Below are 27,769 nucleotides of genomic sequence, written 5' to 3' on the forward strand. Positions count from 1 at the left end.
GCCTGTTTTTGCTTTGTCATTATGGGGTATTGTGTGCAGATTGATGAGGGAAAAAACAATTGAATCCATTTTAGGATAAGGCTGTAACGTAACAAAATGTGGAAAAAGCTAAGAGGTCTGAATAATTTCCAAATGCACTGTATATGGGGCATACAACAATCTCAGCTCTGTAGCTCAGTAGATTTTGCTGTGAAGAGACAGAATCACTACATAATTTATTCTGGTATTGCCCCTATGTAGCTTGTTTCTGGTCACAGGTTCAGGAATGGTTAAAAAATCACAACATTCACTTAAAATTAACCTGTGATTTGGAAAGCCATAGTCAGTCAATCAATAATATAATAATACTCACAGAAAAGGTTTTCATCTTTAGCTCACACTCTGTGGATACTATATGATTAGGAAGGTTAGAAGTTCATGTAAAACATCACAGTACAATTGAAAAATATGACACATGGAAACCAAACGAGGGTGGTCTATGGTGATAGGTGGGATAGGCTGAGAGTGGCTGAGGGGTGGGTTTAAAGAGCTGAGGTCTATGGTGATAGGTGGGATGGGCTGAGAGTGGCTGAGGGATGGGTTTAAAGAGCTGAGGTCTATGGTGATAGGTGGGATGGGCTGAGAGTGGCTGAGGGGTGGGTTTAAAGAGCTGAGGTCTATGGTGATAGGTGGGATGGGCTGAGAGTGGCTGAGGGATGGGTTTAAAAGAGCTGAGGTCTATGGTGATAGGTGGGATGGGCTGAGAGTGGCTGAGGGATGGGTTTAAAGAGCTGAGGTCTATGGTGATAGGTGGGATGGGCTGAGAGTGGCTGAGGGGCGGGTTTAAAGAGCTGAGGTCTATGGTGATAGGTGGGATGGGCTGAGAGTGGCTGAGGGGCGGGTTTAAAGAGCTGAGGTCTATGGTGATAGGTGGGATGGGCTGAGAGTGGCTGAGGGTTGGGTTTAAAGAGCGTATGTTCAGTAATGTATTATTGTTATATGATTGCTGTATATAAAATTAGAATGTATGGAAAATGTATCTATATGTAGCAGACAGGCTGTACATTTTTTTTTAAATAAAAAATAAAAATGTACCCATCCTTCAAATTGGTACAGATCTCTTCAAATTGAGAAGGCTGCTCAGTAACAGATTTGCAACATGCTCAGTAGGTCTATGGGTTTTCTCTTTGATGTGGGATTGAAAATGTAAAAGAAGAGTCAACAACAATTACCACCAAAGACGTTGTTGGTAGACTCTACACTACACTAATACATTTAAAACTGGGAGCAAAACCTTGCAGGAAGAAAAAGTCTCACTCCTGTATCAACATACTCTGGTGGCGCAGGAATCAACATTAGTTAATTTAACCATACAGATGGGATTCCTTACATTGTTAACAATGTGACTGAGAACTAGATTAAATCATCTAATCATTCCTGAGTTTCACTTGTCAGATCACCCATCGGTCAATCCTCCCAACCCTTCTCCTTCTGGAGACCCGTGATCATTATGTGACGCTCAAGTTGTCATATGGATAACGTTAAACCATGGCACACACTGGTCTGCTGTTTCCCAATCCATTCAAACACAAGTAACAGAGGCAGCAGCCAAATCATGTTGATTTGTGAGAACATGTTTATTTCAGTAATATGAGATTGAGCCTGTTCTATTACATGCATCGCTAGATCGAGAGAGAGTCAAAGAATTATCATGTTAGATGAACATGTACTACAAGAGGCCAGATGGCAAATCCTAAAATAATTGACCCAGATTTAACTCTTGGTTTTATCACCTCAAATCTGTCTCTAACAGTATGGCCTTCGTCTGCAGTCTTTCAGTACAGTATGGGTGTTTACATGCTGTTGCAGATTACCTTTGGTTTGCCAGTGCTTGCCTGCCTTCCTGCTCTACTGTATGGGTGTGTATCGTGGGAAGCACAGATTCTGAGCTTTCCTGAGCTGACAAAGAGAAAAAGTGAAATTTGAGCACATACCAGGGAGAGTTGACAGAGCTGTGGGACTGAACAGCTGAGGAGGCTATTGAAAGACCAATGATGGTAGGTGGGAATCTGTGCCAACATGGATTCCAGGCAGTATGGCTACCCCCTTCCCCCCATCCACCCTACCACCATATCCCCCCACCCCTCCAACACAGCATATTGGTTAGTGTTGATTTTCAGTGTTACACTTATAGTGTTGATTCAGGAGTTAAATTCACTCTGTAAGACCACCAATGTTGGTGTTAATAACCAGAGTTATTGTTTAACACTGGAGAGTAAAACAGTCCCATCAAAACCACGCCCCTCATTATCCTATTTCCCAGCATGCTCTACTGCTGGTCAAGTTTTTTACGATTGTTTTTAAGTATCTGTTTTTGCATGTACATTGATTTATTGATTAATCTTATGCAACACAAAGATAAATAACATACATTTTTCTAAACTAATCCAATCAGTTAGTTCGATGTATTGCACCCGGTACTGAAATGGTTGTTCTGGTTTAAATGGTTTAGGTAGTGTTCTTATATCAAGCTTCCTAACCCTGACAGTCATTCTGAATGCAGGTAGCGGATGAATAAAAATTCCAATTGTAGGCCAATATCTAAGACCTTTTGATATATGTATTGTCATTGAGTTTTTATTGATAACATTTGCCTAGGAATTCACTTGGTGAAAGCCACATGTAGTCAAGGGAAAATGTATATGCAAATTAGGCTTTACACCATACAGTGTTAAAACACCACAAAATTATTTACTATTATTTACCATACCCCTGTCTGTACATTATGCCCTGAATCTTTTCTACCATGCCCAGAAATCTGCTCCTTTTATTCTCTGTCCCCAACGCACTAGACGACCAGTTTTAATAGTCGTTAGCTGTACCCTCATTCTACTCCTCCTCTGTTCCTCAGGTGATGTGGAGGTTAACCCAGGCCATGTGTGTCCCCAGGCCCTCTCATTTCTGGACTTCTGTAACCGTAAAAACAACAAACGTTTCATGCATGTTAACATCAGAAGCCTCCTCCCTAAGTTTGTTTTACTCACTGCTTTAGCACACCCTGATGTCCTTGCCGTGTCTGAATCCTGGCTTAGGACTTCCACGAAAAATTTGGAGATTTCCATCCCCAACAACATTTTCCGTCAAGATAGAACTGCCAAAGGGGAGGAGTTGCAATCTACTGCAGAGATAGCCTGTAAAGTTATGTCATACTTTCCAGGTCTATGCCCAAACAGTTCGAACTTCTAATTTAAATCTAATTTAATTTAATCTCTCCAGAAATAAGTCTCTCACTGTTGCCGCCTGTTATAGACCCCCCTCAGCTCCCAGCTGTGCCTTGGACACCATATGTGAATTGATTGCCCCCCATCTATCTTCAGAGTTCGTTCTGCTAGGTGACCTAAACTGGGATATGCTTAACACCCCGGCCAATGTAAGCTAGAGGCCCTCAATCTCACACAAATTATCAAGGAACCCACCAGGTACAACCGCAAATCCGTAAACATGGGCACCCTCACAGATATTATCCTGACCAACTTGCCCTCCAAATATATCTCTCCTGTTTTCAATCAGAATCTCAGCAATGCTTGTCTGCATCCGCTATGGGTCCACTGTCAAACGCTCCCTAAAACACTTCTGCGAACAGGCCTTTCTAATCGACCTGGCCCGGGTATCCTGGAAGAATATTGACCTCATCCCGTCAGCAGAGGATGCCTTGTTGTTCTTTAAAAGTCATTTCCTAACCATCTTAAATAAGCATGCCCCTTTCAAAAAATGTAGAACTAAGAACATATATCAAATCAAATCAAATGTATTTATTTAGCCCTTCGTACATCAGCTGATATCTCAAAGTGCTGTACAGAAACCAAGCCTCTGCTGTCGCTAAAGAGTTGAAAACAGCAGGTTAGGGTTCCATAGCCGCAGGGTTCCATAGCCGCAGGCAGAACAGTTGAAACTGGAGCAGCAGCATGGCCAGGTGGACTGGGGACAGCAAGGAGTCATCATGCCAGGTAGTCCTGAGGCATGGTCCTAGGCCTCAGGTCCTCCGAGAGAGAGAAAGAAAGAAAGAAAGAAAAATAGATAATTAGAGAGAGCATACTTTAATTCATACAGGACACAGGATAAGACAGGAGAAATACTTCAGATATAACAGACTGACCCTAGCCCCCCAAAACATAAACTACTGCAGCATAAATACTGGAGGCTGAGACAGGAGGGGTCAGGAGACACTGTGGCGCCATCCAATGATACCCCCGGACAGGGCCAAACAGGCAGGATATCACCCCACCCACTTTGCCAAAGCACAGCCCCCACACCACTAGAGGGATATCTTCAACCACCAACTTACCATCCTGAGACAAGGCCGAGTATAGCCCACAAAGATCTCCGCCACGGCACAACCCAAGGGGGGGGGGGCGCCAACCCAGAAAGGAAGACCACGTCAGCGATTCAACCCACTCAAGTGACGCACCTCTCCTAGGGACAGCATGGAAGAGCACCAGTAAGCCAGTAATAGGGTTAGAGGCAGAGAATCCCAGTGGTGAGAGGGGAACCGGCCAGGCAGAGACAGCAAGGGCAGCTCGTTGCTCCAGAGCCTTTCCGTTCACCTTCACACTCCTGGGCCAGACTACACTCAATCATATGACCCACCAAATAGATGAGTCTTCAGTAAAGACTTAAAGGTTGAGACCGAGTCTGCGTATCTCACATGGGTAGGTAGACCATTCCATAAAAATCGAGCTCTATAGGAGAAAGCCCTGCCTCCAGCTGTTTGCTTAGAAATTCCAGGGACAATTAGGAGGCCTGGGTCTTGTGACCATAGCGTACGTGTAGGTATGTACGGCAGGACCAAATCGGAAAGATAGGTAGGAGCAAGCCCATGTAATGCTTTGTAGGTTAGCAGTAAAACCTTGAGCCCTTGCCTTAACAGGAAGCCAGTGTAGGGAGGCTAGCACTGGAGTAATATGATCAAATTCTTTGGTTCTAGTCAGGATTCTAGCAGCCGTATTTAGCACTAACTGAAGTTTATTTAGTGCTTTATCCGGGTAGCCGGAAAGTAGAGCATTGCAGTAGTCTAACCTAGAAGTAACAAAAGCATGGATACATTTTTCTGCATCATTTTTGGACAGAAAGTTTCTGAGTTTTGCAATGTTACGTAGATGGAAAAAACCTGTCCTTGAAACAGTCTTGATATGTTCGTCAAAAGAGAGATCAGGGTCCAGAGTAACACCGAGATCCTTCACAGTTTTATTTGAGACGACTGTACAACCATCAAGATTCATTGTCAGATTCAACAGAAGATGTCTTTGTTTCTTGGGACCTAGAACAAGCATCTCTGTTTTGTCCAAGTTTAAAAGTAGAACGTTTGCAGCCATCCTTATGTCTGAAACACAGGCTTCTAGCGAGAGCAATTTTGGGGCTTCACCATGTTTCATTGAAATGTACAGCTGTGTGTCATCCGCATAGCAGTGAAAGTTAACATTATGTTTTCGAATGACATCCCCAAGAGGTAAAATATATAGTGAAAACAAAAACGAAACCTTGAGGAACACTGAAATTTACAGTTGATATTTCAGAGGACAAACCATTCACAGAGACAAACTGATATCTTCCGACAGATAAGATCTAAACCAGGCCAGAACTTGTCTGTGTAGACCAATTTGGTTTCCAATCTCTCCAAAATAATGTGGTGATTGATGGTATCAACAGCAGCACCAAGGTCTAGGAACAATGCTTCAGTCTGGTTTTAGACCCCACCATAGCACTGAGACTGCACTTGTGAATGTGGTAAATTACCTTTTAATGGCGTCAGACCGAGGCTCTGCATCTGTCCTCGTGCTTTGTATACATTGTTTGTCTTCAGGAAGGCAGTGAGTTGCTGCGCAACAGCTTTTTCTAATATTTTAGAGAGGAATGGAAGATTCGATATAGGCCGATAGTTTTTTATATTTTCTGGGTCACGGTTAGGCTTTTTCAAGAGAGGCTTTATTACTGCCACTTTTAGTGAGTTTGGCACACATCCGGTGGATAGAGAGACGTTTATTATGTTCAACATAGGAGTGCCAAGTACAGGAAGCAGCTCTTTCAGTAGTTTAGTTGGAATAGGGTCCAGTATGCAGCTTGATGGTTTAGAGGCCATGATTATTTTCATCATTGTGTCAAGAGATATAGTACTAAAACACTTGAGTGTCTCCCTTGATCCTAGGTCCTGGCAGAGTTGTGCAGGCTCAGGACAACTGAGCTTTGGAGGAATATGCAGATTTAAAGGGGAGTCCGTAATTTGCTTTCTAATGATCATGATCGTTTCCTCAAAGATGTTCATGAATTTATTACTGCTGAAGTGAAAGGCATCCTCTCTTGGGGAATGCTGCTTTTTTAGTTAGCTTTGTGACAGTATCAAAAATAAATTTCGGATTGTTCTCCTCAATTAAGTTGGAAAAATAGGATGATCGAGCAGCAGTGAGGGCTCTTCGATACTACATGGTACTGTCTTTCCAAGTTAGTCGGAAGACTTCCAGTTTGGAGTGGAGCCTTTTCCGTTCCAATTTTCTGGAAGCTTGCTTCAGAGCTCGGGTATTTTCTGTATGGGAGCTAGTTTCTTATGACAAATTATTTTAGTTTTTAGGGGTGCAACTGCATCTAGTGTTGCGCAAGGTTAAATTGAGTTCCTTAGTTAGGTGGTTAACTAATTTTTGTCTTCTGATGTCCTTGGGTAGGCAGAGGGAGTCTGGAAGGGCATCAAGGAATCTTTTGGGCTGTCTGAGAATTTATAGGACGACTTTTGATGCTCCTTGGTTGGGGTCTGAGCAGATTATTTTTTGCGATTGCAAACGTAATAAAATGGTGGTCCAATAGTCCAGGGTCATGAGGAAAAACATTAAGATCCACAACATTTATTCCATGGGACAAAACTAGGTCCAGAGTATGACTGTGGCAGTGCGTAGGTCCAGAGACATGTTGGACAAAACCCACTGAGTCGATGATGGCTCCGAAAGCCTATTAGAGTGGGTCTGTGGACTTTTCCATGTGAATATTAAACTCACCAAAATGTTGAATATTATCTGCTATGACTACAAGGTCCGATAGGAATTCAGGGAACTCAGTGAGGAACGCTGTATATGGCCCAGGAGGCCTGTAAACAGTAGCTATAAAAAGTGATTTGGTAGGCTGCATAGATTTCATGACTAGAAGCTCAAAAGACAAATTTAAATTTGCTATCGTAAATGTTAGCAACACCTAGGCCTTTGCGGGATGCAAGGGGGATATGGTCACTAGTGTAACCAGGAGGTGAGGTCTCATTTAACACAGTAAATTCATCAGGCTACAAATCTACTGTAGTACCCTTCTAACCCCAGGAATGACTTCACCTGCCTCTTGGTTCGGGGGACTGGCCACCCCCTAATGGCAGCGATTTTTTTTCTTGGGGTTTCACAATTTCTCTCCCGATCTGATAGCCCAGGTACTCCATCTTGGCGAGGCCCAGTTTGCACTTGTGGGGGTTCGCGGTCAGACCTGCATCCCTTAGCGCATCCACCATGGCCTGTAACCTACAAAGATGTGACTCCCAACGGTCACTGTGCACAATTATGTCGTCCAGATGAGCAGCTGCGTACTCACTGTGCGGCCGCAGGATGCGGTACATGAGTTCCTGAAAGGTTGCTGGTGCCCCGTGGAGCCCGAAAGGCAGAACCCGGTAGTGGTATAGCCCCCCCGGGGTGGAGAAGGCAGTCTTCTCTCGGGAGGCCACTGCCAGTGGCACCTGCCAGTACCCCTTCATCAGGCCCAAGGTGCTGACATATCTCGCCATCCCCAAGCGGTCGACCAGTTCGTCCACCCAGGGGATGGGGTAGGCATTGAACTTACTGACCTCGTTCAGGCCCCGGAAGTCATTACAGAAGCGGATGGTTCCGTGGTGTAGCATTATGGGGCTAGACCACTCACTGTGTGACTCCAGTACCCCCATTTCTAGCATTGTTGCCACTTCCTGCTGGACTGCCACCCTCCGGGATCTGGTATCCGGTTTGGCCGTTTACGCACATTTTCTCCTGAACGGGTCTGGATATGATGTTCCACGAGATCCATGCGCCCCGGCACCTCGGAGAACACGGCCAATTTCCGCTGGACCAACTCTCTGAGCTCTTGTCATTGGGTTGGACTGAGGTCTTCCCTCATTGCAACTTTGACCGAGGGCGGGCCCTGCTGTGGCCGGGTCCACGTTATGCACAGTGCCTTGCGTGCGTGCCATTTCTTCAGTGAATTCACATGGTAAAGCTGGAGGGGTTTTCTCGGCACCGGTATGCTGACCTTATAGTTGATGTCGCCTACCCGCTCAACGATGTCGTAGGGTCCATGCCACGTAGCCAGGAATTTACTCTCCGTTGTAGGGATCACCACCAAGACCTTCTCACCAGACCTTCTCACGCTCCTGGGCACATTGCGCCTGGGCCATGTGCTCCCTCCCACTGGCCAAATCGCTGTCATCCTCTCCCTCATCTCCTCCACATGTTCTACTACACTGTGAAGGAGGGTTGGCTGCTCTTCACAGACCTCCTTGGCTAGGTCCAGCAGCACGCGGGGCCGACGGCCATACAGGAGCTCAAAGGGGGAGAACCCTGTGGATGCTTGGGGTACCTCGCGCACTGAAAACATCAGGTGGGGCAGCAGCTGGTCCCAGTTCCTCCCGTCTCTCTCAATGACCTTATTCAGCATCTGTTTTAGGGTCTTGTTGAAGCATTCCACCATCCCGTCCGTTTGTGGATGGTACACACTGGTCCTCACCTGTTTTATTTGTAACAGATTGCAGACATCTTTCATCACCCAAGACATGATCGCGGTGCCCTGGTCCGTCAGGATTTCCTACGGAATACCCACCCAGCTAAATAAATGGAAGAGGTATAACACGAGAAGGTGTCGTGCGATACCTTTTGCTGCCGCCGTGCGTAGCGGGATTGCCTCAGGATACCGGGTGGCGTAATCCACTAACTGGGCCATCCCGAACTGACCCGTGAGGATTCCAGTGTTGGGAGGTCCATCTAGGGCCTCCACCTCCATAAAGGGGAGCCTGAGGTCTTCCTCTCACGGTGGCTCGCTTGCCGGAGCGGGATCGTCTCCTTCCTCCGGGTCCGACTCGGGCCCAGTGGACACCTCTCGTGCCGGGGGTTGGGTTGCACAGGCCACCGTCCTTTTTCATTTTCTTCCTACCTCCCGTGCTCGCCTCCCCAGGTCCCTCCTCCACAGGGCCTGGAAGAGAGGGCAGTCTTGACCGAGGAGAATGGACATGTGTAGGTTAGGAACAGCTCCCACGTGAATCTCGCACTCCCCCCTTGGGGTGGTTATCCTCACTGGCACCGTTGGGTACCTCTTCGTGTCCCCGTGTACACAGTACACCGTCACCTCCTCGTCCCCTGGTTCATCCTTCCCCTCTCGTGTGAGCCACTGCGGGTGGGCCAGGGTCACCATGCTGCCGGAGTCTAGCAGAGCGTGGGTGTCGATGCCATCGATTCGTACAGGAACCATCGGAGGGGCTGTTTCGGTGTGCGCTCAACAGGAGGTGACGTAACTCGCCATACGGGTTAACCCAGAGCTGGGGGATGCGGAGGGCATGGTCTCCTCCCGGCCGGGACAGCAGAGCAGAGAAGAGCAGAGTAGAGTAGGGCAGAGTAAAGTAGAGCAGAGAAGGGCAAAGTAGAGTAGAGCAGAGCAGAGAAGGGCAGAGTAGAGTAGAGCAGAGAAGGGCTGAGTATAGTAGAGCAGGGCAGAGTAGAGCAGAGAAGGGCCGAGTAGAGTAGAACAGAGCAGAGTAGAGTAGAGCAGGGTAGAGCAGGGCAGAGTAGAGTAGAGTAGGGCAGAGTAGAGCAGGGCAGAGTAGAGTAGAGCGGAGAAGAGTAGAGTAGGGCAGGACAGGACAGAGTAAAGTAGGGCAGAGTAGAGCAGAGAAGAGTAGAGCAGAGAAGAGTAGAGTAGGGCAGAGTAGAGCAGAGCAGAGAAGAGCAGAGCAGAGTAGAGTAGACAGGGCAGAGTAGAGCAGAGAAGGGCAGAGTATAGCAGGGCAGAGTAGAGTAGAGTAGGGCAGAGTAGAGCAAAGAAGGGCCGAGTAGAGCAAAGAAGGGCAGAGTAGAGCAAAGAAGGGCAGAGTAGAGTAGAACAGGGCAGAGTAGAGCAGGGCAGACTAGAGTAGAGCAGGGCAGAGTAGAGCAGGTCAGAGTAGACTAGAGCAGGTCAGAGTCAAATCCTACTCGGAACTTTTCAGTAAAGAGAAGGCTGGATTATCGTTGATATATAAAACATATCCCCACAAATCTAAACGTAGCAAGACAGACAAATTGTTTAGAAGTATGTTGGGTCAACATTAGAATCACCCAATAAAAATTGGTCACCGGTCAAATAGTACATTTATGTTCAGAATATACAAATTCAATTTCCAGTCAGGAAACCAGTCTCTTCAGAAAAAAGTTTAATTTACAAAGAGCCAGTGGAAGTTTTACAGTGCAAATTTACACTCAGGAACACTTTGAGGTTCGCAGAACCACAGTTTTAACAACAGTGCTAAAATTACAATTATAGCTGTAAATATGAATAAGACTACAGGCAGACAGAGGCTCATAGAGGCTCTTATGGCATTACAGTTTTTGTAGAGACCGTCCGTCTGTGTGTGTGATTTACTGAATATAATCCGAACTGAATATTGAAAGAAACCCATGTGTTTTCAGTACATGAAGAGATATTTAAAGGCCCAGTACAGTCAAAAACATGATTTGCCTGTGTTTTATATATATTTCCACACTATGAGGTTGGAGTAATGCTGTGAAATTGTGAAAATTATGATAAAGCCCTATTAGTGTAAGAGCTGTTTGAATAGACCGCCTGAAATTTCAGCCTGTTTTGGGGGGGATGGAGTTTTGGCCTGCCTGGTGAGATAATAATGAGTGTTTCAAACCTCTCTGCCAATAACAACTAGTTTTCAGTTTTCCCTTCCCCACTCAGTCCTAGCTATATTTTTGATTGAGAAATTGCTCATGCTAAGAAGGTATTTTTGTTTCTTTTTGACAATTTTAATTGAAAACAATCACAGTAAGTTACTTAATTATTTCCAAGAAATGATTTGATATTGAGATAAAAATGGCTGCATTGGAACATTCATAATCATGTCTGTTGAATTAATGGACGGGGTGATGTTTGACTTCTCAGGCCACTCTTATTACTAGTGAGGGCTGAGGATTGTACTTGCATACCGTGTGTTTTCTAAAGAAGATAAATAGTTTTTGTAATTACAGTGATTTCCCTGAGGAAATTGTATGTGGAGCTCAGCTCTGGAAAATGATTGCAAATGTTGCTAAACCATTCTAATGTTCATGCTGCTCTCTCAAATCTCTTCACAACACCTCCTTCATACAGTTTGATGAAGAGTGCTTGGTCTAACCACATATCTACCGGGTTCAACCTCCATCTCTTTAAGTCCCTTTTTAAAATGACTTTACACAACGGCTAATCGACTTTGTTGACATCATGACATTTAGTACTGCATGTACATGTGGAATGATTCACTGTAAACATTCTACTCCTCAGTCCTCTGCTTTCTACATGAACTCTCCAGGCCCTGTCTCCAGGCCCTGTCTCCAGGCCCTGTCTCCAGGCCCTGTCTCAAGGCCCTGTCTCCAGGCCCTGTCTCAAGGCCCTGTCTCCAGGCCCTGTCTGGCATTACATACATAGGACATATACATGTAACTTCAGTATCACAGCTTAGGGTTGGTTTCAAAACACTCGACAGCCTACGCTGAATGACTGCACCTCTTGTCTGTGATGCTAGCTTGTCCTTATGTAACTGTAGGCAGCCAGATGGTACACAGCTCTTTCGCTCTCACTCCCTCTCTCTCTGCCATGTATAATACACTATCCAGGAGGATTGGCTGAAGAGTCACGATGTTCCATCATGTCTGCATGTCTTTTCAAACAGCTCTTACACTAAAAGGGCATTACAATCATTTTCACAACCTCATAGTGTGGAAATATATATAAAACACAGGTGAATCTATTTTTTGACTGCACTGGGCCTTTAACCCTATCCTGTGTGTGTAGGTGGATGGTGAAGATGTAACAGAGGTGGTTCGGAACCAAGGAACCATGTGATGAGTAACCTTGCCTGAGACCTGAAGACCTGTGTTAGCTTCCCAAGCTAAGACCTAGGCTTTACCTCAGCGGGCTAACAGTCTTGTGGTGTACAGGAGATCCAGGTTTGAACCCAGTCGGTCACACAGGCCACATCCCGATCCCTGAGTTAGGCTGATGGAACAATATTACACTCTGTGTGTATTCATCCAACCGTCTGACTCTGGGCAGCGAGGCAGAGAAGCACCTGTGGTTGTGTTCAGTGGCAGTTCAGTGACTGTTTCACAATGTCATAGATGAAACATTTAGTAGTGCCCATGCAGGATGTGTCACAACTGACAGAAGTACGAGATGAGGGTGGGGATACACTTGGGTATACAGTAGAATTCAAACATATGAAACAGGGTTGAGGTTTGAAACCATGATGATGCTGTAACAACTCGAGAGAAATTCAGAGCATTATTATGTCCATATTGAAGTACCGTATATTGTATAGTCCAGGGCACTTATGCACTCATTAGAATCTTATTAACTTTGGTGAACCCATCTATTAGAGAAAGTCCTGCTTGCTCTCACAGTCACAGACAAAAAGGTCTTAGGATTGTCAGACAAACAGTTTCCCTGATAATCTCTCTATTGGGAAATAGTCTGGATATTCATCCCTCAGTCTGCCTTTTCTCTTGGAGAAGGAGACAGACAGACACACAAACCTCCTTGTTTCCACCCAAGAGCTCCCAGCCAAATCCCCAACACCTGCCACCACCGCAGCATCCTAGAGCAGCGTCAGCATCACACCCACACAGCCGTGTTATAGTCAAACAAGGGCAGCATTTTCTCCATTCTGGCCCCTTGTCTCCTGTCTATGTAAAGCCCAGAGAACTGGCCCTGGCTCGTGGGATGTCTCTCCTCAGCCAACTGGGGACATGGCCGTCCCTTACCCTGCTGCCCTACACCTGCCCAGAATGGGAGGTAGAAGCTCCCCTTGGTCTGCTGCTTAGACACTTTCTTGGGCCTCTTAAAGAGCTCGGCCTCCTGACTCTCAGGGACCATCCAGCCTGGCCTCTCCTTAAGTAGCTTGTCCCTGTCGGGCCTCACACTGCGCAGGAACTTCTTGAAGATATTGGTGGTCAGAGAGACCTTCCTGCAGATCTCCTGGGAGCGGCTGAGACAGAGAGGGTGGGCCGGGGAGTCGGGCCTGTCGGTCCAGCCAATCATCTCCTCCTTCTCCAGCTCAGGCAGGTCCAGCCAGTTGCCCACCAGGTCGGCGAAAACGTTGTCCCCCAGCACCAGCGGCTGCCGGTTGCGGCTGTGGCTCATGAGCGAGGAGGTCCAGTCTCTGGAGTCGTCCATGCTGTCCTGGGAGTAGTCGCTGTCCAGCGAGGGGCCTTCCCTGGACAGGCTGTAGAGAATGCCAGGGAGATCCAATACCTGGCCTGAGTGAGCCGGCTGATGATGCTCTGGAAACACTTGGCTAAGACGTGGGCCACAGTACTCCACCTGTGGGGTGGTGTATCCAGACACTCTGCGGGGGAGAGGGAGAGGCTGGTTCTCACTCTCAGTCTCTACTGTCTCCAGGCTGGAGGAAGAGGGCGAGGTGCCCAGGCTGCTCTGGTGTCCCCCCCGGCTGGATGTCCTGACCAGGGGGGGCCTCAGGGTCTCATCGTGGCCAAAGCCAATGGTAGCATTGGGGCTGGGGATAGGGCCAGGGCACGTGTCCTCTGCTGGTGGTAGGGCCGCCCTTTGGACAGACCTCCCTGAGATGTCTAGCTGCCCTAGCGCTGTCTGCACCTGTAGAAGCTTGAGTTCCTGAAGAGCCCCCATCATGGAGTTCATCTGAGCATGGAGGCCATCTCCTGCCTCCTTCATAGACACCTGTAGAGAGGGAGAGGAAGGAGAAAAACAACAGGGAAATGGCTAGTTAGCTTCACAAAAGGACCCGCAAAACTCATCCATTCAAGCACTTGACCCATAACCTTCTGTCAAACATCGACCATTGTTTTCATTGCCCCTGTACGGTTGAACTTATGTTAGATCACAGCACCTCTTAGGACAAATACATGCACTCAAGGACAAACCAAAATGTACACATGGTACTAACATATGAATTAATTCTTCCTTTAGTGTTGCTACAGTTAATCGCTCTCTGCACTGTTGCCCTTTTGTGTTTTGAGGCCACACATGGTTTGTTCAGTCACGTGACCCATTTTGAAAGTGATAGGGCCCCCATCTGGCCTGAATATGTGAGAGGACCCTGTCGCCCGGCAGCTGTAGGGAGGAGTAGCACTGACTGTAGCTCTCTCTCTTTCTCTGGGCCAGCATCCTGTGGGACTGAGCTTACGTCATGTGACCATGTTGTAACTGTTTCCCCTGCAACCAACTAATCCCTGAGGCAACAACCTGACCCCATGTCTTGACTTGTTAAAAATGAAGTCATGCACCCTGACTCACTTTGATATGACTGTTATGTCTTTGAAATTAAGAATACACAGAGGCGAATGCAACCTATTAAAAGCAAAGCTGTGTGATCTTACGTCAAATGTAGCTTTACAGAAATAGAAAAAGATTTGCGGATATCCTTTTGAGAATAGCATGTTGTATTCGAACATTTGAATAGCGCATTGGTAAAATTGATAAAATAATGGATAACATTTCAGTAGTCTGATCAACTATGGGTTTTCACTGAACACAGATCTCTCTGAATATAGACAGCATTCACCCTAGAACAACTCCTCCACCTGGGTAGCACAATCTGCCCACCATACCAACAATGTAACATTATATGAGATTGCTCCAACTCACATTAGAATACAAACATCGAAACAAGTTAGATAAAGTGCTGTTCAATACAATGACATATAGAAAACCTCTGGTCTGTCAATGTTGTTGAAACTTTTACAGGGCAGACACATCAACATTCACCTTTATATCAATTAAATATTTCAATTTAAGGGGCTTTACTGGCATGGAAAACATATGTTTACATTGCCCAGCATATCTCCCCCCATACGTCCTAGATCATCAATCTATCCATGAGTCTAAGATCCTAATAAATCAATTTACCTTGTTATAACTTTCCCAGAGGTCTTTCCCTTTCTCTTTTCTCCTCTCTGTTGGCTGCTCTGTCAGTCCGTCTCTGCTCCCCTCTCTCTCACCTTTCAAACAGCCCTTCCTGTCAGCCCCTATATGAAGCCCCTGCCAATCAGGGCCAGTGCCTGTCCTGGTAGCCAATCAGCTGTGTGTCTAGACGTTAATCCCTAACTGTGGGGGTGGGTTCACTCAAGCACACATTGATTGACACAGACCGTGTGAGAGTCAGCAGCAGTGGAAGTGGTTTTTGGGGTAACAGCAGGGTAAGTTCGGGTGTGAGGGTCGTTATGGGGGCCTTGCCATATGTTTTATTTTTTTTAACCTTTATTTAACTAGGCAAGTCAGTTGAAAACAAATTCTTATTTACCTTGGCCAAACACTCCCCTAACCCGGACGACGCTGGGCCAATTGTGCGCCGCCCTATGGGACTCCCGATCACGGCCGGTTGTGATTCAGCCCGGGATCGAACCAGGGTCTGTATTGATGCCTCTAGCAGAGATGCAGTGCCTTAATCCATCTAGACATGGAGCAGCGGTCTAAATTATTGAAGAACAGGACGTGGGTGGGTGTCATAAATCACAAGGTCAGTGGTACTGTATCTGGGTACCATTAGTGCCTAGTGGGAAAGCATTGGATCCTGTTTTACAGTAACTAACACAGTAGCATATGACAGACAGGAGAGAATCACCAGCAGTGATTGAGAGGTGAATATAATAATCTGCAAGTTTGTCCTAGTGTATGACTGTTGTTTTTATGTAACGACATGTTAATAACATGTTATAATGCTTCATATGTAAAGAGCCCTCTTGAATCACATTGAAAATACTTCATACTTTCATATTGAAAGAGTAACTCAAGTTAATCTGCATGAAAAATAATCTGTTGAATTTTGTAATTTGTCTACTTTTAACCGTTGCAAGAGCCACTGCACTGACAAACGCTAAACTGGCCTTTCAGTCCCACATATTCCAACAAAGATCATTACGCATCAAGAAGCACTTGAAAAGGTCTCATAGAAGATGTCATTTGAATCAATATGCAGCTCAGCTGACATTTCTACCGAAAATGAAAAGTAACATCAGTAGGCCTACTCTGAAGCATATGGAAAGATAGTGGAATAACTTAGGGTATGAATAACATTGGCAAAGGTCATATAATATGTCTATCTAAGCATATGCTGGAGACAAAGGAGTCTTTGTTCCTGAGTAGCCATTATAGAAGGAGAAGGTAATTGGAACAATGAGGTCATCTCTGTGTTCTCCTGCGGTTCTAGGCGCTAACACCTATGGTTGACTTCATTAGGTATAATTAGCTGGAGTCTTTAGAAGCTGGGGAACAGACTGTATATAATTACGTTTTACTTCAAACCACATCAAAGTTCAACCACATGATGCACACTTTCCCAATTACAGACATCTCCATTAAACAACGTGGCCTTTTCAAAAACATTACACCAGTATGATTCAAAAGACTACGTCACAAGGTATAGAAGTTAACCTTCTACAGCTTCACTACAACCCCTGTTTGGAGATGCTACTATTCATCCTATTCTCATGGAATCTAGCTGGCTAACTTGTTCATTTTTTAATGCCTTGCTTACTGCTCACATGCAACCCTTCTCCGTGCCCCCAAATACACGCATTCCCTCCAGTTATCAAAAAGCACACCTGGTTTACTCCATCTTGACTCTCTGGCTCTGTTAAATGATTCATAATGTGCCCTGCGGAGCAGTCCTATTGTTGGCCTCACTGTGCCATCTAAGGCACTTGCTCTGGCAGCGCATGGCCACAAAACTTTTAACCCAAATATGTCAGACATTTCCAGATTTTTATTTTTAACTAGGCAAGTCAGTTAAGAACAAATTCTTATTTTCAATGACGGCCTAGGAACAGTGGGTTAACTGCCTTGTTCAGGGGCAGAACGACAGATTTTTACCTTGTCAGCTCAGGGATTCGATCTCGCAACCTTTCGGTTACTAGTCCAACACTCTAACCACTTGGCTACTTGCCACCCCAAATCATATCCTATAGCTGGCATCAGATTTTTGCTGGAGACTGACTGAGTGACTGCTCACCCCCCTGTCCCCCAGGGCAGTGTACTGTACCACCCCAGATGTTTACTGTAATGTGTTGCAGAGATGGCTTGAGTCAGTGACTCATAGAATACGACTGCTATTCGCCTCCCTCTCATATTAACTGGAACAGACAGGCGCTGCTCCACATCCTCCAGGTCGAAATCTGTGAATAAGGAGCTTCAGGGCATGAAACACTGTGTGGTACCATTAACTTAAGCAATGTCTCAAATACTGACGCTAAGTCCGCAGCTTTCAGTAATGTTAGTGTGCTAGCATTACTTCAGCAGTGTGATATGTTACTGTCTGCCTGTAACTGTCAGCTGTAAGGGTTTGGGGAATGACTGAGCATGCATTGAGAAGTAAGAGTGCAGGCTAAAGGCAATGCAGCCATCCTCACACACAAACTAAAGCTAATTGTCAATGAAGAACTCAATACTCTCAAACTCTGGGAGTAATTGCTGCCAGTCTCGAATTAATGTTGGATGATCAGCCATTAAAGGCCCAGTGCAGTACAATTAATGTTTTTCCTGTGTTTTATATCAGATTGCACAACAGCTTATGAAACTAACATTGTAAATGTGTGATTTTTTTTTATCACTGTTATTTCCTGATAGTTGCTGGTTCAACCTGGACTCAGGGGTAGACGTCACATAATGAACACTCAAATAGGTATGATATGTTAGGTTTGGTATGGTATGTATCAATTTGTGGATGTAACATGATATGTTACGAATTACAATTCGTATTATATTTTACGAATTACAAATCGTATGATACAATATGTTAAGAATTTGAAATACGGATGATATGTTACAAATTCCAATTTATTGTGGCTAATGTTAGCTAGGTGAGCTAGGGGTTAAGGTTAGGAGTTAGGTTAAATGGTTAAGGGTTAGTGTTAGGTTTAGCTAACATGCTAATTATTTGCAAAGGGGCTAAAAAGCAGTAAGTAGTTGCAAAGTTGCAAATTAGCTACTTTTGTCAGTGATGAGATTCAAACACGCAAACTTTGGATTGCTATACGTATTTTTCCTTTAGTTTTTGCCTTCAGTAACCTTCTGTCTTATGTAACCAAACGTAACATATCATATTTATCTGAGTGTCCTGGATTTTCGTTTACTATGTCACGTCTAGTCTATGAGACCAGCCTGGCTGGTTGAAAATACAATCTACACAGGACCTTCTACTCAGCAGGTTTGCATGGGTGGGAGTTTCGGTAAATTGATTAATAGACCAGTAACAAAGAGAGTTCCAAACCTCTCTGCCAATAATAGCTAGTTTTCAGTTTTCCCATCCCACTCAGACCACTCCCAGACAGTCCGAGGTAAATTCTTGCTTGAGAAATATTTTTTTCCAAAAACCTATTTTGCCCATTTTAATGGAAATCGATTACAGTAAGGTACTTAATTGTTACCCAGAAATGATTTGATATTGATATAAAACTGCTGCATTGGGCCTTTAAAAGTTAAGAAGGTGATGATGTCAGTGCTTCTTTCTTCAAATTCATATAAACTGTTCACTAAAAGCAGGAAAGGAGTGTTCAGTTAACACACATTAGTCATTGAATATGCATGAATGTGAATTAAATCCAACCCAGCATAAATAAACAAACACTATTTTGCGCTCAGTTGAGATTAGGGTCTGTGCTCTTACGTGTTTTCTCATTCAGTTAAGGAGAAAATAAATGCGAGCAAACCTGACCCAGTTGGAATGGTTAAAGCCGTCTCCCTGTATGTGTGGTTGTTCGCAGAACCCTCATTGACACGGTTAAACTGGATTCAGTGAAACAAACCAACACACAAAAACACGTCTTTAAGTGGCAGTTCATTGTAATAAGGGACAGTCAACTAAACACCCTTATTTAATGTCATGAATGTAAAGAAAGCCATTCAGAGTTGTTGACCAGAGGCAGGGGAAATGGGAGGCCAAGGCCAGCTTATCAAACCCTGGGCTTTTAGAGAGGGCATTATCCCATAAACACACACACATGCACGCACACACACACACACAAACATCTCCACAACCCCCCACACACCTCTCATTGAGTATGAATGGTAGGCTGTGTTGGTCAGGAGCAGTAATAGGATGTGTGTTGGGGGCATACAGGCCATGCCTCTGTACTAGAGATGGTCAATATGGACAAAAATACAATTGACGCAATAACGATAAATAGTTTATAACATGAATGTGCATCACAGTTTTTTTATTACCCTTTAAACAACTAGTTTGATTGTTGTAGCCGTGTTATAGAGCAGAGCCCTGTTGTGGGGTGAGCCGCTGCACTGCGCTGACCATAGAGCAGGGACCAGAGGTGGGGTGAGCCAGACCAGGCCTCCTGGGGCATCTAACACTGGGAGGTGGTCTAATGGGCAGTTTCCTGGCCTGAGTGAAGCGGGAGAGATTACCAAGCTACTTCTTTGGAAGAACCGTTTTGGAGACGGTTGGTGATCCAATCTGGAGCCTTGGCTCACAATGACCAACAGCAGAACAGAAAGTCTGTACATGCTGTGTGCTGTTCAAGTGAGCATTAGTTTACTATCCAAACAAAATGCACAACAATAACAATATCAAATTTTACTGCATCATTGTACTGCAAACGCTCGAGATAATTGTAATTACTTTATCTATTTTTGACTTGCCTATTTAACTAGGCAAGTCAGTTAAGAAAAAAGTATTATTCACAATGACAGCCTACCGGGAACAGTGGGTTATTTGCCTTGTTCAGGGGCAGAACGACAGATTTTTAACTTGTCATCTCGGGATTCAATCTAGCAACCTTTCAGTTACTGTCCCAATGCTCTAACCACTACAAACCTGCTGCCCCAATAACCATGAAATGAATTAGGTCTTGAGCAACTTGCTTATGTTTTCTGTTGAAGAATTGACTTTCACTGTGAATCACATTCATCAGATCTCTGTGCAGATTGGAGTGGCATAAATGCATTAGTCCTTGTGGGAGGTTATCAGCGATCTCTGAAACACAATGATCACATCATGCAGCTGCCAATGTGACCTCGGCCAATTTTAGCTGAGGGGAAGGAAGGGCTGGCTGGAGAATGGAACCACAGGAGAGGCTCCAAACAAACGAACAAGAGACCACTGCTCAGACTCAGAGCCATACCACTACCAGCCCAACACCCTCGAGGTAACAAAGAATAAACAAACTCTGTGAGCACAGTAGCTTGGCTAACCACCTCAGGACATAACCGCATTGCCAGAGTTCACCTCTCAGAAGTTCCATGACCTTTACGGCTCACTCACACCCTCCTTTGAATAGAATTCCAAATTGACAGCCAGTTAGTTTAAATGTTGTGAAGCGAATAACAGCTATAGAAGAACCATGAAATGTTAGTATCGATATCAAAAGCTTTGATATCCTTTAGTCTCAGAGGTAACAGCACCATGCAAGTGTTCAACTGCCATTTAGAAGATACTCAGGGGATCATTGAAAAGGACTGAGTCTTTGTGTGACTCATGATGAATCATCGTCGCTTAGCAACATTGTATTGTTAGAAACGGAAGAGTTTGTTTTGCCAAGCAGGACTTCCATATGAAAGGAAATGTAAGTAAAGAGTCAAGGTTAGGAGATCTATCAGGCTCTGGTATGTTTCCAGTAGTAAGCACAGGTTTAAATAGTTCCAGATATACGGGTGGCTGGTAGCCAGGCCAGGTTAGAGCGTTGGGTCTCTGCTGCCAATGACTGGAACGAACTACAAACATCTCTGAAACTGGAAACACTTATCTCCCTCACTAGCTTTAAGCACCAACTGTCAGAGCAGCTCACAGATTACTGCACCTGTACATAGCCCACCTATAATTTAGCCCAAACAACTACCTCTTTCCCTACTGTATTTATTTTATTTATTTATTTTGATCCTTTGCACACCATTATTTTTATTTCTACTTTGCACATTCTTCCACTGCAAATATACCATTCCAGTGTTTTACTTGCTATATTGTATTTACTTTGCCACCATGGCCTTTTTTTGCCTTTACCTCCCTTATCTCACCTCATTTGCTGACATCGTATATAGACTTGTTTATACTGTATTATTGACTGTATGTTTGTTTTACTCCGTGTGTAACTCTGTGTCGTTGTATCTGTCGAACTGCTTTGCTTTATCTTGGCCAGGTCGCAATTGTAAATGAGAACTTGTTCTCAACTTGCCTACCTGGTTAAATAAAGGTGAAATAAAAAATAAATAAAAAAATAAAATATTGGGACAGCAACGCTGAGCTGGCAGGTTGGAAAAATCTGCTGTTCTGCCCTTGAGCAAGGCAGTTAACCCTCTCAACAACTGCACCGATGATGTAGATTAAGGCATCCCCCTGCACCTCTCTGATTCAGAGGGGTTGGGTTAAATGCATTCAGTTGTGCAATTGACTAGGTATCAAATTAAATCAAACTTTATTTGTCACATGCGCCGAATAGAACAAGTGTAGACTTTACCGTGAAATTCTTACTTACAAGCCCTTAACCAACAGTGTAGACTTTACCGTGAAACTCTTACTGACAAGCCCTTAACCAACAGTGCAGCTCAAGAAGAAGATAAAATATTTACCAAGTTGGCTAAAATATAAAGTAATAATAAAAAGTAACACAATAAGAATAACAATAATGAGGCTATATACAGGTGGCACCAATACCGAGTCAGTGTGCAGGGGTACAGGCTAGTTGAGGTAATCTGTACATGTAGGTGGGGGCGAAGTAACTATGCATAAGTAACAAACAAACAGCGAGTAGCAGCAGTGTACAAGAGGGGGGAGGGTCAATGTAAATTGTCCGGTGGCGATTTTTATGAATTGTTCAGCGTTCTAATGGCTTGGGGGTAGAAACTGTTAAGGAGCCTTTTGGTCCTAGACTTGGTGCTCCGGTACTGCTTGCTGTGCGGTAGCAGAGAAAACAGTCTATAACAGCAGTCATGGGTGAACAGGGAATACAGTAGGGGCCTAAGTACACACCCCTGAGGAGCCCCAGTGATAAGGATCAGTGTGGCAGATCCTTGTCCCCTTTCAAAGTCCACTGTTCAGTTTGACCTCTTGACACCACACTTTCCCACACATAGTGCTGGGCTACCTACCAGCTATGGCGGGTGGATCAGAGGGTCAAGTCAAGGTCTGTTGCAGATGTTTGTCATTTTCTTGAAATTACAGAGACCCCAGATGATACAACAGTCCATAAAATGAGACATAGCATCCACATGTACAATAAGAAGACTGTAGACTTGGATCATAAGGCTAATCTACTGCCCGTATTCTATTCTATTCCACTCTATTCTGTTGCCCTTATACACACCCTTGCTTTTCCCCACTGACATAATGGTACAGTGTACCTATGTGCCATGAGTGTTCAGGGAACCAGGAATGGGAAGACACAGACAGACATGTGTGAACATTGGCATGGGCAACACAAGCGAATTCAGTGCAGACAACCCAGAAGCCACAGAAGAGTAATGTTGCAGACCTTGCATGCCTTGCCATGGCCATGTGGGTTAAGTTTAAATTAACATCCTTCACAGTTTAAAAGGAGTTTGAAGAGAGTGTATAGCCTATACATGCCTCGGTGGTTAGGAATATGAATATAAGAATATTAAAAGAAGCAGCAGTTGAATATGAAAAGAAAAGGCAGCAGGAAGCTTGACCATTCATTATACTGTACCATTTCTTCCCGTTCATGGCGCCCAGACGCATGCACAACGGTCTGCAAAAAGTACATGATATGATGTTCGCACTGAGCTATTTGATTTGCTTGAGTAAACCAATTGCACCGTGCCTTATTATGCACCCCACCCCTCCCCACCCCTCCCCCCCACGGTGCAAAATCTGGTCGAAACAACGTTAATTCCACGTCATTTCAACAAAATAATTAAATGGGGATGACATTGGAATCAACGTGGAAAAGTGATTGGATTTGCAAAAAGTCATCAACGTTAGTCTTTTAAAAACAATTTTTACACAACTTTTAACCTAAATCCAATGACATAGTGACATTTGTTGTTGATTTCACGTTAGTTGACAATTCAACCCCAAAAACGAAACGTTGAAATGTCTGTGCCCAGTGGGCTAGCTGTATAACAATAACGAAATATTAACATGTATATTTTAGCTGCTGTTTACTCTTTTATTACCCAGTTGCATTTTAACTTGCAAAAATCTGAATGCAAAATCTGAATGTATATACTTAAATTGTATGTCAGAACGGTATTTACAGTAAAAACAAAACAAACATACATTGTATACAATAACATGCAGAAAACTCAAATAAGACAACATACCAGTTCCTGCTTCAGACGTCTTAAGCAAGTATCCATATTTTTTTGCTCTGACTTGGGAAGCTGTCGTTCTATTTTTGTAGATGTAAGCTTTTTCAACTAAGATTCTTGCTCGTTCTTTCAAGCATGTCTCTAACAAATGTCACTCGCGTAGTATAGGCCATTAAATTGTGCGCAGAAAAAAAAACTTTGATAAAGAGACGACTGTCGTCCTGACGATGGAACGCCGTAAAGACGCTCTTGTTCTGGATTGCGTGCGTCTTGTCATGTGGATTCCAAAGGCATGAACTCTAAAATCTGTCACTCTGTGTATATTTAAGCCTACTCCAAAAATGATTGTTAAACCCAAAGCATGCTTTAGGTTTGCACGGCTGCCTGTCGATATCTCCGACTTGTCATCCCATGCCTTGCTTACAGTGTGCAACCTATATTTTTTCTCATTCATGAGATGCGCTTCGGTTGATCATCCAATGAGGTTGCGATTTTTTCTATCGCACAGTGCTGACGCTTTTGGAGCCGTAATTAAAAAGGCATGTATTTGCAATAGAGGTCAGGTTATGCGTTATGTCCTTGTGGTATTGAAATGAATCAATCTACATTTAGTTGAAAATATATAGTAGGTCTATATGTTGACAGTATTTTAGACTTTATAAAATACACATTTGAATGAACTACTACAAGACACCTGTTCATTTGAAATTATTTAAATGTAATTGAAATGGAATGTAAGGCCCCGTGTTTGACACACAGATGATGATTGGTTGAAAGCGAGTTGTGTTATGCTTGACATTGGTGCTACAAGCATAATTCACATGATCAGTTCCACATGTGGGTAAGCAGACCCATGAGCCACTGTGGGCCCTTTTTGTGGCCGCCACCCCCATCAAAGTTGCCCAAATCTGAAAAAAGTTTTTTCTCAGAGGAAGTGTTGGGGGAAGTGACTGCTAATAGGAGCAGTACATCGGTTATATCAGGAGGGCAGAACATTGTCACCCTCACAGCAAGGAAGCACCTGAGTGACAGTCCTTTGTTGTGTGATCCCTGACCTGGATACAATACTAACTCAGTGGAGGAAGGAAGGGGTTGAATCTGACCTGCACTCCATTCATAGGTCTTCCGCTCTTGCAGAAGTGACATGCCTCTTCTATTGCAGGCAGAGACACTTTGACCAGAATTCAGAAATGGAACTGGGAGCTCCAGAGCTCCTGGTGTATGACCTGATTCCATCTAAATACTATTATCATCTTTGTTTTTGTATCTGCCCCGCTGGGCTTTCCCAGGTGGATGTGAGAGAAGGAAGTAGCTCCGACTCCAACTCCAAAAGCAAGGAAATGGGCAGGATGTATGAATTAATTATCTGAAACATCAGTGTACTTTAAGGAGAGAGGCTTCTGCCTTCAACCCACTGTTTACTAAAACATCAGTGTACTTTAAGGAGAGAGAGGCTTCTGCCTTCAACCCACTGTTTACTAAAACATCAGTGTACTTTAAGGAGAGAGAGAGAGGCTTCTGCCTTCAACCCACTGTCTACTAAAACATCAGTGTACTTTAGGGAGAGAGACTGCTGCCTTCAACCCGCTGTTTACTAAAACATCAGTGTACTTTAAGGAGAGAGAGGCTTCTGCCTTCAACCCGCTGTTTACTAAAACATCAGTGTACTTTAAGGAGAGAGAGGCTTCTGCCTTCAACCCGCTGTTTACTAAAACATCAGTGTACTTTAAGGAGAGAGAGGCTTCTGCCTTCAACCCGCTGTTTACTAAAACATCAGTGTACTTTAGGGAGAGAGAGGCTTCTGCCTTCAACCCGCTGTTTACTAAAACATCAGTGTACTTTAAGGAGAGAGAGGCTTCTGCCTTCAACCCGCTGTTTACTAAAACATCAGTGTACTTTAGGGAGAGAGAGGCTGCTGCCTTCAACCCGCTGTTTACTAAAACATCAGTGTACTTTAAGGAGAGAGAGGCTTCTGCCTTCAACCCGCTGTTTACTAAAACATCAGTGTACTTTAGGGAGAGAGAGGCTTCTGCCTTCAACCCGCTGTTTACTAAAACATCAGTGTACTTTAGGGAGAGAGAGGCTTCTGCCTTCAACCCGCTGTTTACTAAAACATCAGTGTACTTTAGGGAGAGAGAGGCTGCTGCCTTCAACCCGCTGTTTACTAAAACATCAGTGTACTTTAGGGAGAGAGAGGCTGCTGCCTTCAACCCGCTGTCTCCTAAAACATCAGTGTACTTTAGGGAGAGAGACTGCTGCCTTCAACCCGCTGTCTCCTAAAACATCAGTGTACTTTAGGGAGAAAGAGAGAGGCTTCTGCCTTCAACCCGCTGTTTACTAAAACATCAGTGTACTTTAGGGAGAGAGACTGCTGCCTTCAACCCGCTGTCTCCTAAAACATCAGTGTACTTTAGGGAGAGAGAGGCTGCTGCCTTCAACCCGCTGTCTCCTAAAACATCAGTGTACTTTAGGGAGAGAGACTGCTGCCTTCAACCCACTGTCTCCTAAAACATCAGTGTACTTTAGGGAGAAAGAGAGAGGCTTCTGCCTTCAACCCGCTGTTTCCGAAAACATCAGTGTACTTTAGGGAGAAAGAGAGAGGCTGCTGCCTTCAACCCGCTGTCTCCTAAAACATCAGTGTACTTTAGGGAGAAAGAGAGAGGCTTCTGCCTTCAACCCGCTGTTTCCTAAAACATCAGTGTACTTTAGGGAGAGAGAGGGAGAGAGGAGAGGGGGGAGGGGGGGGGGGGGGGTGTACTGTCACGCCCTGGCCTTAGTTATCTTTGTTTTCTTTATTATTTTGTTTAGGACAGGATGTGACATGGGGGAATTATGTGTTTTGTCTGGTCTAGGGTTTTTTGTATGTTTATGGGCTGTTTCCTTTCTAGGTAGTTTGTAGGTCTATGGTTGCCTAGATTGGTTCTCAATTAGAGGCAGCTGTCTATCGTTGTCTCTGATTGGAAACCATATTTAGGCAGCCATATTCTGTGGGTACTTTATGGGGGATTGTCTTCTGTCTTTGTGTCATTGCACCAGATAGGACTGTTTCAGTTTTCACATTTGTTGTTTTGTATTTTGTAGTGTTCTCGGTTATCGTCTATATTAAAGATGTTGAACACTAACAACGCTGCATTTTGGTCCTCCTCTCCTTCAATGGAAGAAAACCGTTACAATTGTGCTCTCTATTATGCTAGAGAGAGAGATCACCATTGTTATTATGGTATTATTCTAGAGAGAGAGAGATCACCATTGTGATTATGGTATTATGCTAGAGAGAGAGAGAGATCCCTGTTGTTATTATGGTATTATGCTAGAGAGAGAGAGAGAGAGATCACCATTGTTATTATGGTATTATTCTAGAGAGAGAGAGAAAGAGAGATCACCATTGTTATTATGGTATTATTCTAGAGAGAGAGAGATCACCATTGTGATTATGGTATTATGCTAGAGAGAGAGAGAGATCCCTGTTGTTATTATGGTATTATGCTAGAGAGAGAGAGAGAGAGAGATCACCATTGTTATTATGGTATTATTCTAGAGAGAGAGAGAAAGAGAGATCACCATTGTGATTAAGGTATTATGCTAGAGAGAGAGAGATCACCATTGTGATTATGGTATTATGCTAGAGAGAGAGAGAGAGAGATCACCATTGTTAATATGGTATTATGCTAGAGAGAGAGAGAGAGAGATCACCGTTGTTATTATGGTATTATGCTAGAGAGAGAGAGATCACCATTGTTATTATGGTATTATTCTAGAGAGAGAGAGATCACCATTGTTATTATGGTATTATGCTAGAGAGAGAGAGACACACGCTGATAGATAAACATGTCCACCAAAATAATACCAAAATATATGCTTGCTTTATCGACTTCCAAAAAGCATTTGATTCTGTTCTACAAAGTTATTGAAAGTGGTGTAGGGGGTAAAACATATGACATCATTAAATCAATATATACTGGCAATACGTGCAGCATTAAAATTGGCAAGAAAATAACAGAATTCTTTAACCAGGGGCGGTTTCTTCGTAAGGGTTGCAATCTGAGCCCTGCACTCTTCAATATTTACATCAACGAATTGACCACTACTCTAGAAAAATCCTCACTCCCTGGTGTTAGTCTCCACAATTCAGAAGTTAAATGCCTACTCTTCGCAGATGACCTATGCCTGCTACCACCCACAGCACATAGCCTACAGCAGAGCCTGGACCTGCTAGAGCAGTACTGCCAGACCTGGGCCCTGGCAGTAAACCCCAAAAAGACTT

At 44.2% G+C, this 27,769-nt stretch overlaps 1 protein-coding gene across 2 annotated transcripts; it reads right to left on the minus strand.

Annotated features, from left to right (window-relative positions):
• Positions 1-10,409: 10,409 nt before the first annotated feature.
• On the minus strand, positions 10,410-24,020 carry LOC110494689 (PAK4-inhibitor INKA2). Of its 2 annotated transcripts, XM_021569980.3 has the most exons (3): positions 23,518-23,936; positions 22,902-22,943; positions 10,410-13,953 (listed from the first exon to the last, which is right to left on the minus strand). In XM_021569980.3, exons 1-3 carry the CDS (start codon positions 23,551-23,553, stop codon positions 12,871-12,873), a joined length of 1,161 nt encoding a protein of 386 aa, XP_021425655.3. In that variant the 5' UTR covers positions 23,554-23,936; the 3' UTR covers positions 10,410-12,870. The 2 variants fall into 2 exon arrangements, with proteins under 2 accessions (XP_021425655.3, XP_021425656.3); XM_021569981.3 differs by lacking the exon at positions 22,902-22,943 and having other exon boundaries at positions 23,518-24,020.
• Positions 24,021-27,769: the final 3,749 nt, after the last annotated feature.

This window comes from Oncorhynchus mykiss, chromosome 17 (genome assembly GCF_057628025.1).
Source record: "Oncorhynchus mykiss isolate SJ-2025 chromosome 17, ASM5762802v1, whole genome shotgun sequence".
Classification (NCBI taxonomy): domain Eukaryota; kingdom Metazoa; phylum Chordata; class Actinopteri; order Salmoniformes; family Salmonidae; genus Oncorhynchus; species Oncorhynchus mykiss.